This window comes from Patagioenas fasciata, chromosome 2 (genome assembly GCF_037038585.1).
Source record: "Patagioenas fasciata isolate bPatFas1 chromosome 2, bPatFas1.hap1, whole genome shotgun sequence".
NCBI lineage: Eukaryota > Metazoa > Chordata > Aves > Columbiformes > Columbidae > Patagioenas > Patagioenas fasciata.
Window position 1 is genome coordinate 1,521,375 of NC_092521.1, and position 11,825 is coordinate 1,533,199.

Here is an 11,825-nt window from a genome sequence, read left to right on the forward strand (position 1 = left end):
GGAGTCGCCGAGGAACGGCGTTGGGCCCGCCTTCCGTGGTGGAACGCGCTCTCTGATTGGTTAGAGGCGGGGGCGGCAGTGCGCATGCCCGGAAGCGCGGAGGGACCGGCGGAGAGTGGGGGGATCTGGAGTGTGGTGAGTTGGGGTCCCTGGGATGGGGGGTCCGGGTCAGGGGACCATGAGGGGGGGTCCCTGTGACGGGGGTCCCGGGTTGGGTGGGGGTTGGAGGGGTCCCTGTGAGGCGGGGGCCTGGATTAGGGGGTCATAGGGGGTCACTGTGAGGAGGGAACCCGGGTTAAGGGGGTCCCTATGATGGGGGGGAGGGTTGGAGAGGCCATGGGGGATCCCTGTGACGGGGGAGTCATGTTTGGGGGGGGCTGCGGGAATCCTGGGGGGTGGGATGGGTTGGGGGGGTTTGGGGGTCCCCGTGATGGGGGGGGGGGCAGGTTAGGAGGGTTGTGGTGGAGGGGCCGTGGGGGGTCCCTGTGATTTGGGGCTGGATTAGGGGGGCTGGGGGGGGGGGCGGATTGTGGGGGGCGTCTCTGTGATGGGGGGGGCTGGATTAGGGGGGTTGTGGGGAACCCTTCGTTGGGGGGGGGGGGCTGGGTTAAGGGGGTTGGTGGGGGTCCCAAGTTAGCGGGGCTCTGGGGGTCCCTGTAATGGGAGGGGGCAGGTTAGGGGGGGGTGCCTGTGATGTGTGGGGGGCACATTACAGGGGTTGTGGGGGGTCCCTGTGATGGGGGGGCTGGCTTTGGGGGGCGATGAGGGTTCCCCCTGCTATGGGGGGCAATGGAGGGGGTCCCTATGATGGGGGGCTGTGCAAATCCCTGTATTGGGGGTGGCTGGGTTAAGGGGGCTGGGGGGGTGGAGTCCCAGTAATGGGGGGGCAGGTTAGGGGGAGTCCCTGTGTTGTGGGGGAGGCCACATTGGGGGGTCATGGGGGGTTCCCGTGATGGAGGGGTCAGGTCAGGGGGCCTGGGGGGAGGGGTCCCTGTGATGGGGGGGAACAGGTCAGGGGGACTGGGGTTGTGGGGGATCCCTGTGATGGGGGGCTGGATTAGGGTGGTTGTTGGGGGCCTCTGTATTGGGGGGGGGCAGGTTGTGGCGGGGGTCTCTGTGATGTGGGCACTGGATTAGGCGGTCATGGGGGGTCCCTGTAATGGGAGGGGGGGACAGTTTGTGGGGGGTGCGGAGGGTCGCTGTGTGGGGGGCACCAGGTTGTGGGGGGCCCCTGTGATGGGGGGCAGGTTGTGGGGGGTCCCTGTGATGGGGCAGGGGCTGGATTTGGGGGTCATAGGGGGTCCTTGTGATGGGGGGGAGAAGCAGTTTGGGTGGGGTGCAGAGGGTCCCTGTGTGGGGGGCACCAGGTTGGGGGGGGGTCCCTGTGCTGGGGGGGGGGCTGGATTAGGAGGTCATGGGGGGAACCAGTTTGGGGGGTGCAGAGGGTCCCTGTGAGGGTGGCACCAAGTTGTGGGGGGTCCCTGTGATGGGGGGGCTGGATTAGTGGGTCATGGGGGGCCCCTGTGATGGGGGGCAGGTTGTGGGGGGTCCCTGTGATGGGGCAGGGGCTGAATTTGGGGGTCATAGGGGGTCCCTGTGATGGGGGGGAACCAGTTTGGGTGGGGTGCAGAGGGTCCCTGTGAGAGCAGTGCCAGGTTGGGGGGGTCCCTATGATAGGGGGGGCTGGATTAGGGGGTCATGGGGGGCCCCTGTGATGGGAGGGGGAACACTTTGGGGGGGTGCAGAGGGTCCCTGTGTGGGGGGCACCAGGTTGTTGGGGGGTCCCAGTGATGGTGGGGGTGGGGGGGGCTGGATTAGGGGGTCATGGGGGGAACCAGTTTGGGGGGTGCGGAGGGTCCCTGTGAGGGTGGCACCAGGTTGTGGGGGGTCCCTGTGATGGGGGGGCTGGATTAGGGGGTCATGGGGGGGGGGGGTCCCTGTGATGGGGGGGTCCCTGTGACAGGGAGGACCCCAGTTCCCCGTGCCCCCTCCCCAATTCTTCCCTGTCCCCCCCATTTCTCCCCACAGCCCCCCCGCCATGCGCTCCCTCCTCTTCCTCTGCGCCCGCCGCCTGGTGGGCCACCCCCGCGCCCTGCGCCGCGTCCTGGCGCTGGTCCCCGCCGAGCTCTACCCCGTCCTGTTCCGCGCCGCCTGCCTGGACGGACGGACGCCGGCGCTGCCGCCCCTGCTGGCCGCCTGGCCCTTCCCCCTCCTCAGCTTCCGCCACCTCTTGGGTCACCGTCACCACGACTGTCACCGCGATTGTCACCTCGGGGACAAACCCAGCAAACCCTGCGTCCAGGCCGTCATCCTGGCCGTGGTGGCGCAGCTACGCCGGGCGCTGGACGAGCCCTGCGGTGGCACCAGGTACGTGCCGGGGTTGCCGAATTCCACAGGAGGTGATTTTCTTCTTCCTGGGGAGGGGACACGGAGGTGACAACACTTGGGGCCATCGGATTGACCGCGGTGACCGACCACGGGTTGGTTGGTTGTGCGTGTTGTTTCCCCGGCTCGTTTATTCACCGATTTCTGGTTTAGCGCCAGACGCTGCCGCCTGCGCGTGCTGGACATGACGGGTCTCCAGGACGATGACGCCGAGCGCGGCCCGGAGGGGATGAGCCTTTGGTCCGGCACCGTGGCCTTGGCCAAAGCCGCCCTCGAGGTCTCCAAACACCACCGCGAGTGCCTGAAACGCAGCTCCAAACGCCACAAAGGTCCATCGGGCGCCTCGGTGGCTCCGCAACCCATCGCCGTGGAGGTTCGCGCCGATCTCTTCGTCAACGCCGCGTCCTTCGCCGTCCTCCGCGACGCCCTCCGTGCCAGCGCTGCCGCTCCCCTGCGCCTCAAATGCCGCGACTTCCACGCCGAGGAGCTTTCGGTCGCCGGCACCGTGAGTTTGTTGGAGCTGCTGGATCCCGTCGGCGTGCGCCGGGTGGATCTGCGCTTCAACAACCTGGGCTTGGCCGGGCTCTGCGCCGTTTTGCCGCATCTCGCCCGCTTCACCCGCCTCCTCAGCCTCAAGCTGCCTTACAGCAACGTGGATGTGCGGCGAGTGGCGGCGGGGACGGACGCCGGGCTCCGGTGTCTCGCCGAGCAGCTGGGGAAGCTACCGGCTCTCCGTGAGCTTAATTTAGGCTCCTCCAGGCTTTCGGGGAAACTGAGGCAGCTTCTCAGGTAAGTTCAGGTGAAGCAGATCCCCGAATTGCTCTTTATGTGCAAAGGGGGGAATTTTTGGCGTGGGATCCAGGTGGTTTTGACGTGGTTCCTCCGGGAACGCGATATATAGACAAGGTTCAGCCTGGCACTGGCGCGGTGACACTTTCGGGGGCTCATGGTTTGTTTCCCACCCCCGGCAGCGACCTGCAGGCCCCACTGGAAAGTCTGGAGCTGCCATTCTGCTCCCTCCTTCCCGGCGACGTCGCCTTCCTTTGCCAAAGCCCCCACGCTCCGGCGCTGCAGAAACTGGACCTGAGTGGCCACGATCTCACCGAAAACCTTCTCGGACCCCTCGGGCGTCTCTTGGAAGAATCTTCAGCCTCGCTCCGTCACCTGGATCTGGTGGAGTGTCGCCTGACGGATGCGCGGTTGGAGGTTCTGCTGCCGGCGCTTTGCCGCTGCTCCCGTCTTCGGTGCTTGGGACTGTTCGGGAACCCCCTCTCCACGCCGGGACTCAAGACTTTGTTACGGAAAACGCTGGTTTTGCCGGATTTGCGCCTGGTTGTCTACCCGTACCCCGTGGATTGTTACAACCACGAGCCGCCGCGGCCGCTCCCCAGCTCCGGTTGGGTTTTTGAGGACGCGGTTGACGAGGAACGTTTGGCGGCGGTGAATGCCGAGCTGTGTCAGATCCTGGTGAGTGCCGGCAGAGCCGATGCCGTCTGGACCACCAACCTCTGCCAGCTCGGAGCCCTCGACTACTTCGCCTTGTAGCCAAAAACTCGGAGCATTCGGTGCGTCCCGCGGCAGCCGGTGATGCGCCGCGGCCTCACCGCCATCCCACCCCATCCTTCCTTTTAAAATTTGGTGTTTCCTCCTTTTCTCGGTGTTTTTTCTGGCACCCTTTTATTGTCACCGCGTCATCAGCCACGGATGGGCTTTGGTAACACCCCCCTGTGCCTCGTGTCACCTCCTTCGCCGATTAATTAACACCGCGCAACTTGATGAATACATCGGTTGCGGTAAGCGCGGCGCTGTTTATAGGTAGACCCTACAACAACTCAACCAAATCGCGGTGAGCGCTCGGCGTGGAATTGGACTCGTTAAACCTCTTTTTTTGGTTGTTTTTCACAGATGTTGTTATTTCTCACAGATTAACGCGAGTCGCCGCGCACGCGGGGGCGCCGAGGAGCGTTGGGCGTCCCCAACTCAACCCTGACACGGCGTGACGGTGACATCGGCCGACTCCCCGCCGTGAAGCAACGGCAACAACTCCCCGGTGAGCTGGTAGCGCCGCCCTTCCCAGTTAAAATGAGTGGGGGGCTGCGCCGGCCCCAGTTCGTACTCGAAACACGGATCCCACTCCAACGCCAACGCCGAGCGCACCAACCCCACGCCACCCACCCGTGTGGGCGCCGGGTGGTACAACCGCCCGTTTTGGGGTGAAACCACCAAATTTTGGGGCTGGAAAGGGACGGTCAAGCGGTCGCCGGCGCCGCAGTAGGAGAGGAGCCGCTCGGTGCCGGTAGCGGGGAGGATTTCGGTGAAGACCACGGGGCGGTCGTCGCAGCGCAGGAAGTTGCGCTCGCGCCCGCACAGCGACACGAAGGGGAATTGGGTTTCGTAGCGGCCGCTGCGGTTGGGCTGCAGTTGCTTGAAGAAGAAGGCGAGGAACCGGACGTCTGTAATTAACCGCCCGGAGGTTAATTGATTAATTAATTAATGAGTTAGCGGTTGGGGAAGGCGGGGGGATTGGGGTTGGGTTCGTTAGCGGCGGTGGGGAAGAGCGATGGGGTGGCTCTGGGTGGGAACAAGCGTGTGTGAGAGTTATGGATGGCAGGAGGTGGTTAATTAATAAGGTAATTAATACACAAATGGTGCCCAGTGGTTAATTTGTCACCGGCAAAGGTGGCGGAGTGGGGGCGCCCCCCTCCCAGTAGGGATTGGAGCCCAATTAAGGGCTGGATCCTAATTAAGGATTGGACCCTAATTAAGGATTTGAGCCCAACTGAAGATTTGATCCCAGTTAAGGACTGGATCCCAATCAAGGATCGTATCACAATTAAGGATTGGATGCCAATTATTTAACGATCAGATCCTAATTAAGAATTGGAGCCCAGTTATTTAAGGATCACAACCAAATTAAGGATTGGATCCAAATTAATTAAGGACCGGATCCCAATGAGGGATTGGATCCTAATTAAGGATGGGAGCCCAATTAAGGATCAGACCCTAACTAAGGATAAGAGCCCAGTTAAGGCCTGGAGCTCAATTAGAGATTGGATTCTAATTAATGGTCAGAGCCCAATTAATTAAGGAAGGGAGCCCAATTAAGGATCAGAGAAAAATTAAGCACCAGATCCAAATAATTAAGGATCAGATCCCAATTAATTAAGGATTGAAGCCCAATTAAAGATTGGATCCTAATTAAGGCTTGGATCCAAATTAATTAAGGATTGGATCCTAATTAACAATGGGAGCCCAATTAAGGATCAGAGCCAAATTAAGCATTGGATCCAAATTAATTAAGGACCAGATCGCAGTGAAGGACTGGATCCTAATTAAGGATGGGAGCCCAGTTAAGGATCAGACCCTAATTAGGGATTAGAACCTAATTAAGGACTGGAGTTTAATTAAAGATTGAATCCTAATTAAGGATCAGACCCCAATTAATTAAGGATTGGACCCCAATTAATTGAGGATTGGATCCCAGTTAAGGACTGGAGCTCAATTAAAGTTTGGATCCTAATTAAGGATGAGAACCCAATTAATTAAGAATCAGACCCTAATTAAGGATTAGAGCCTAATTAAGAACTGGAGCCGAATTATTTAAGGATCGGATCCCAATTAAGGATTGGAGCTCAATTAAGGCTTGGATCCAAATTAATTAACGATCTCATCCCAGTTAAGGATTGGAGCCCAGTTAAGGCTTGGATCCAAATTAATGAGAGATCAGAGCCCAATTAATTAAGGATCAGATCCTAACGAAGGCTGATGGTGGGGGGACCGTGTTGGTGAGTGAGGAGGGGTTGGGAAGATCTGGGGGGATTTGGAGTTTTTTGGGGGGGGAATTTTGGGGGTTTTAGGGGGAATTTTGGGGCAGAATTGGGGGAATTTGGGGGTATTTGGGAGTTTTTTGGGGGGGATTTGGGAGTTTTGGGGGGAATTTGGGGGGTTTTGGGGCCATTTGTGGTGCCGGTACCTTTGAAGCAGGTGATGAAGTTCTTGACTTTGGTGTCGTCCAGGAAAAGCTGTGGAAAAGCCGGAAAACACCTCAAACCCCCTGAAGCTGCTGGTGGATCCCGGGGGGGAACTGGGATCTGGTTAGGATCCACCTGGGATCCAGCCGGGGTCTTGGGGGATATGACTGGGATCCACCTGAGATCTGTGTGGGTTCTACTTGGGATCTGTCCTGGGTCTACCAGGGATCTATTTGGGATCTATCTGGGATCTGCGCTCCGCCTGGGATCTGTCCTGAGTCCATATGGGTTTGTTTTGTGGATCTGGCAGTGGGATCTGTCTCAGGATGGTTTGGGATCTGTCTGGGGATCCATCTTGGGCCTGGCCAGGATCTGTCTGGAATCTGCCCTGAGCTCATGCGGGATCAATTTGGGATCTGTCTGGGGTATGTCCTGGGTCAATCTGGGATCTCTTCATGATCTGTCTGGGATCTGAGTTCCACACGGGATCTGTCCTGAGCCCACTTAGGTTTTTTTGGGGGGGAATCTGCTGGGATCCATCTGGGGTCTGTTTGGGATCTGTCTGGGGTATGGGGTCCATGTGGGATCTTTCCTGAGCCCATGTAGGATTTTTGGGGAGGGAGGGAGGGATCTGTTGGTGGGATCTGTCTCCACTTGGTTTGGAATCCATCCAGGGCTTGTCTTGGGTCTGGCTGGGATCTGTTTGGGATCTGCCTTGGATCCACGTTTGTTCTATTTGGGATCTGACCCATGTCCATCTGGGATCTGTTTGGGGTCTGCCTGGGGTTCATTTCTGGGCTGCCCGGGATCTGTCCTGAGTCCATGTGGTGTCTTTTGGGGATCTGTCCAGGATCCATCTGGGTTCTCTCTGGGGTCCATCCAGGATCTGTTCTGAGGCCCATCTAGTTATTTATTAATCTATTTATGTTTAAAATTTGTGGGATCTGTTTCAACTCGGTTTGGGATCTGGCCAGGATCTGTCTGGGATATTTCTTGCATCCTGCTGGGATCTGTTTGGGGTCTGTCCTGAGCCCATCTAGGGGTTTTTTTTAGGGGATCTGTCCCGGGTCCATGTGGGTTCTATTTGGGATCTGCCTGGGGTTTGTTTTGGGTCTCTCTGGGATCTGAGTGCATGTGGGATCTTTTGGGGCTCTGCCCTGGATCCACGTGGGATCTTTTGGGGCTCTGCCCTGGATCCACGTGGGATCCTTTGGGGATCTTCCCTGGATCCACGTGGGATCTTTGGGGGATCTGCCCTGGATCCATGTGGGATATTTTGGGGATCTGCACTGGATCCACGTGGGATCTGCTCCAGACCAATCTGGGAATCTCTTGGGGATCTGCCCTGGATCCACATGGGATCTTTTGGGATCTGTCCAGATCAATCTGGGAATCTCTTGGGGATCTGCCCTGGATCCACGTGGGATCTTTTGGGATCTGTCCAGATCAATCTGGGATCTCTTGGGGCTCTGCTTTGGATCCATCTGGGAGTTTTTGGGGATCTGCCCTGGATCCACCTGGGATCTTTTGGGTTCTGCCCTGGATCCATCTGGGATCTCACGGGGATTTGACCTGGATCCACATGGGGTCCTTTTGGGATCTGCCCTGGATCCACATGGGATCTTTTGGGGATCTGCCCTGGATCCATCTGGGATATTTTGGGGATCTGTCCTGGATCAACGTGGGGTCCTTTTGGGATCTGCTCTGGATCCATCTGGGGTTTGGTTTGGGTCTGTCTGGGATCTGAGTCTATGTGGGATCTTTTGGGGATCTGGCCTGGGTGTGCCTGGGATCTGCCCTGGCTCCATCTGGGATCTTTAGGGATCTGCCCTGGCTCAATCTGGGATATTTTGGGATCTGCCCTGGATCCATCTGGGATCTTTTGGGATCTGCCCTGGATCCATGTGGGATCATTCTGGGATCCCCCTCTCAGCTCCACCCGGGATCCGCCCCGAGGCCTCTGAGGCTCTTTCAGGGTTCCCCCCCGGGATCTCTTTGGGATCCGGTGCCCTCTTTTCCCCCCCAGGACACCCCGTTCCCCCCGCGTGGGGCTCCGGGGGGTCCCGGTACCTGCCCCTGGTGATCGATGTAGTAAAAGTACTCGCGGATCCGCGGCCCCGGGCTCTGGCCCTGCCGGTACCCGGGCCCGGCCGCCGCCGCCCCGGGCCGGAGCTGCAGCCGCAGCGGCGCCGGGAGCCGCATCGCCGCTAGGCCCGGCCCGGAAGTGGCGCCGCTCCGGGCGGAAGTGGCGCCGGAAGCGGCCCCGGCGTAACGCCAGTCCGGGCGGAAGCGGCGACGGGAGCGCGGGGGGGTTCGGCCCCGCAGACCGCTCAGGGACCCCATAGACGCTTATGGCCCCTATGGGTAGGCACTCATCGGCCCTATAGATACCCGTGTGCCCCCTATAGACGCTCATAGCCCCTATAGGCACCCCTGTCCCCCTATAGACACCCCTGCCCCGCTATAGATACTTATGGCCCCTATGGATAGACACTCATCGGCCCTATAGATACCCGTGTGCCCCCTATAGGCACCCCTGCCACTCTATAGACACTTATGGCCCCTATGGGTAGACACTCATCGGCCCTATAGATACCCATGTCACCCCTATAGACACTCACAGCCTCTATAGGCACCCCTGCCCCCCTATAGACACTTACGGGTAGACACTCATTGGCCCTATAGATACCCGTGTGCCCCCTATAGACGCTCATAGCCCCTATAGGCACCCCTGCCCCCCTATAGATACTTATGGCCCCTATGGATAGACACTCATTGGCCCTATAGATACCCGTGTGCCACCTATGGACACTCACAGCCCCTATAGACACCGCTGCCCCACTGTAGATACTTATGGCTCCTATGGATAGACACTCATTGGCCCTATAGATACCCTTGTGCCCCCTATAGATGCTCATAGCCCCTATAGGCACCCCTGCCCTCCTATAGACACTTATAGCCCCTATAGACACATCCCAGAGCCTGTGGACACCCAGGGGTCCTATAGAGAGCCATGTAGGCCTGGGCACCCCTATAGATACTCCTGCTCCCCTATAGCCACTCATGGCCACTGTAGACACCCCTGCCTCCCTATAGACACGCCTGCCCCTATAGATAGACGCTCATCACTCCTATAGACACCCGTGTTCCCCCTATAGACACTTATAGCCCCTATAGACACCACGGCACCTATGGAGACCCAGGGGCCCTATAAACACTTATAGCCCCTATGGGCATCCATGTAGCCCTGGGCACCCTTATAGACACCTCTGCTCCCCTATAGACACACCTGTTCTTATAGATAGACACTCATCACCCCTATAGATACCCATGCCCCTCTATAGACACCCCAGAGTCTATGAGCACCCAGGGACCCTATAGACACCCATGTAGCCCTGGGGACCCCTGTAGACACCCCTGCACCCCATAGATACTCATGCAACCCTATAGATGCTCATAACCCCTATGGACACCCGTGCTGCCCTATAGACACTCATAGCTCCTACAGATGCTTCTATGTCACTCATATAGACACCCATGCCTCCCCATAGATATTCATAAGCCCTATAGACACTCCTGCACCCCTATAGACACATATGGCCCCCATAGCCATCCCTGCCCCTTATAGACACCCTGTACATGCCCATGAACCCCTATACACACCCATACTCCCTGTGCACTCCTATAGACACCCATGCAGCTCCTGTCTATCCCTATAGACACCTATATACCTCTACAGACACCCAATGTCTCCTATAGATACCCACACCCCCAACAGGCACCCACCTGGCCCTATAAACACTCACCTAATCTTATAGCCACCCATACCCCCTATAGATACCCACACACCCCTATAGCTACCCACACACCCCTATAGGCACCCATACCCCCTTATAGACACCTTTAGCCCCTATAGGCACCTATAGCCACCCATACTATATACACACACCCACCCACCCCTACAGATACCCCCTTGCCCTGTAGATACCCATGCTCCCTATAGACACCCACCCACCGCTGTAGTCACTGATACACCCCTATAGACACCCACCTGCCCCTATAGACCCTACAGACCCCCTACCCACTTCTATAAGTATCTATACACCCTACAGATACCCAAGCACCCCATATGCACCCACAGACCCCTATAGACACCCATACAGCCCTATAGACACACATACCCTCTGTGTGGTCCTATACACACCCCTATATACACTCACACACTCCTATAGCACTCAGACCCCCTATAGACACTGACTCCCCCATAGACATCTGTGCACCCTATACATGCCCCCATACGTCTATATAGACCCATGTGTCTCTATACAGACCCATGTGGCCCTATAGAGACCCATACACCCCATATGCACCCACCTACCCCTATATACAACCCATGTACTTCCTGTATGCCCCTGTGCACCTTATAGATGCCCCTATAGACACCCATGCACCCCCATAGACAGCCATATGCTCCCCTACACCCCTGTGCCCCCCTATAGAAACCCTCTATATGTCCTGAACTCCCCTTGACACCTTCAGGTGCCCCTGTGTACATCCCCAGGGAGGTTTATATGTCCTTATATACATCCCTACATTACATACCACTGGGGAAGTTTATGTCCCCCTATAGCTTTATGCACCCGTATATACATCTGTGCTCCCACATCTCTTCCTATACACCCCCTGTTTGCCCCTATACACTCCCTATAGACCCTGTGTGCATCCCTACGCCCCTGGGATGGTATGTATATATCCGGGGGGGTGGTACATATGCATTCCCATACACCCTATAGTGCTTGGTTCACCCTGTGCTGCTTGTAGGGGGAGCCCTATACACTCTATACAGCCTGCAGGGCAGGGGGCATAACCGTATACACCCTATAGATGACGTATGGGATGGGTGGAGCTTCCCTATACAGCCTATGTGGTGGGGAATGACCGTATACACCCTATAGAGACTGTACATCAAGGCTGGGGTGTCCCTATGCAGCCTGAGTGGTGAGGGCCACATATATACACCCTATAGAGAATGTATAGCATGAGTGGGGGGGATCCCTATAAAGCCTGCATGGTGGGGAATTACCAAATACACCCTATAGATGATGTATGGCATGGGTGGGTGTTCCCTATACAGCCTGTGTGGTGGGAAATGACCCTATAGATGCTGAACATCATGTCTGGGGTGTCCATATACAGCCTGAGCGGTGGGGGCCACATATATACACCCTATAGATGATGTATGGGTTGGCTGGGGCTTCCCTATAGAGCCTGTACATCACGGGTGGTGCGTCCCTATACAACCTACATGCTGGGTCATGACCATATACACCCTATAGATGCTGCAAGGGATCGATGGGGCTTGTTTAGCGCCCTATACATCCCCCATAGCCCCCTATATATCCCCGCACACCCCCTGGGAGCAGCCACCCCCTATAACCCATTAACCCCCTCCCACCGGCCATCGCTCTG

The 11,825-nt window shown here is 57.5% G+C and overlaps 2 protein-coding genes across 3 annotated transcripts; one reads left to right on the forward strand and one right to left on the reverse strand.

Moving 5' to 3' along the window:
• The first annotated feature begins 71 nt into the window (after positions 1 to 71).
• On the forward strand, positions 72 to 4,413 carry LRRC14 (leucine rich repeat containing 14). 2 transcript variants are annotated; one of them, XM_071803730.1, is made up of 5 exons: positions 72 to 135; positions 2,029 to 2,367; positions 2,539 to 3,174; positions 3,357 to 3,950; positions 4,310 to 4,413. In XM_071803730.1, the coding sequence occupies exons 2-4, from the start codon at positions 2,039 to 2,041 to the stop codon at positions 3,928 to 3,930; spliced, it is 1,539 nt and encodes a 512-aa protein (XP_071659831.1). In that variant the 5' UTR covers positions 72 to 135; positions 2,029 to 2,038; the 3' UTR covers positions 3,931 to 3,950; positions 4,310 to 4,413. The 2 variants fall into 2 exon arrangements, with proteins under 2 accessions (XP_071659831.1, XP_065688761.1); XM_065832689.2 differs by lacking the exon at positions 4,310 to 4,413 and having other exon boundaries at positions 3,357 to 4,037.
• C2H8orf82 (chromosome 2 C8orf82 homolog) lies at positions 4,174 to 8,772 on the reverse strand. Its single transcript, XM_065832690.2, is given in 4 exon segments — positions 4,174 to 4,838; positions 6,359 to 6,407; positions 8,427 to 8,562; positions 8,564 to 8,772. Coding segments are annotated over 4 exon segments (867 nt in total). The 3' UTR covers positions 4,174 to 4,365.
• Positions 8,773 to 11,825: the final 3,053 nt, after the last annotated feature.

Bases quoted from the DNA above. Each gene is read 5' to 3' on its own strand.
- LRRC14 (XM_071803730.1), top strand. From the start codon at position 2,039: ATGCGCTCCCTCCTCTTCCTCTGCGCCCGCCGCCTGGTGGGCCACCCC. The intron at 2,368-2,538 runs GTACGTGCCGGG...TTTCTGGTTTAG, and splicing joins GAGCCCTGCGGTGGCACCAG to CGCCAGACGCTGCCGCCTGC. The intron at 3,175-3,356 runs GTAAGTTCAGGT...CACCCCCGGCAG, and splicing joins AAACTGAGGCAGCTTCTCAG to CGACCTGCAGGCCCCACTGG.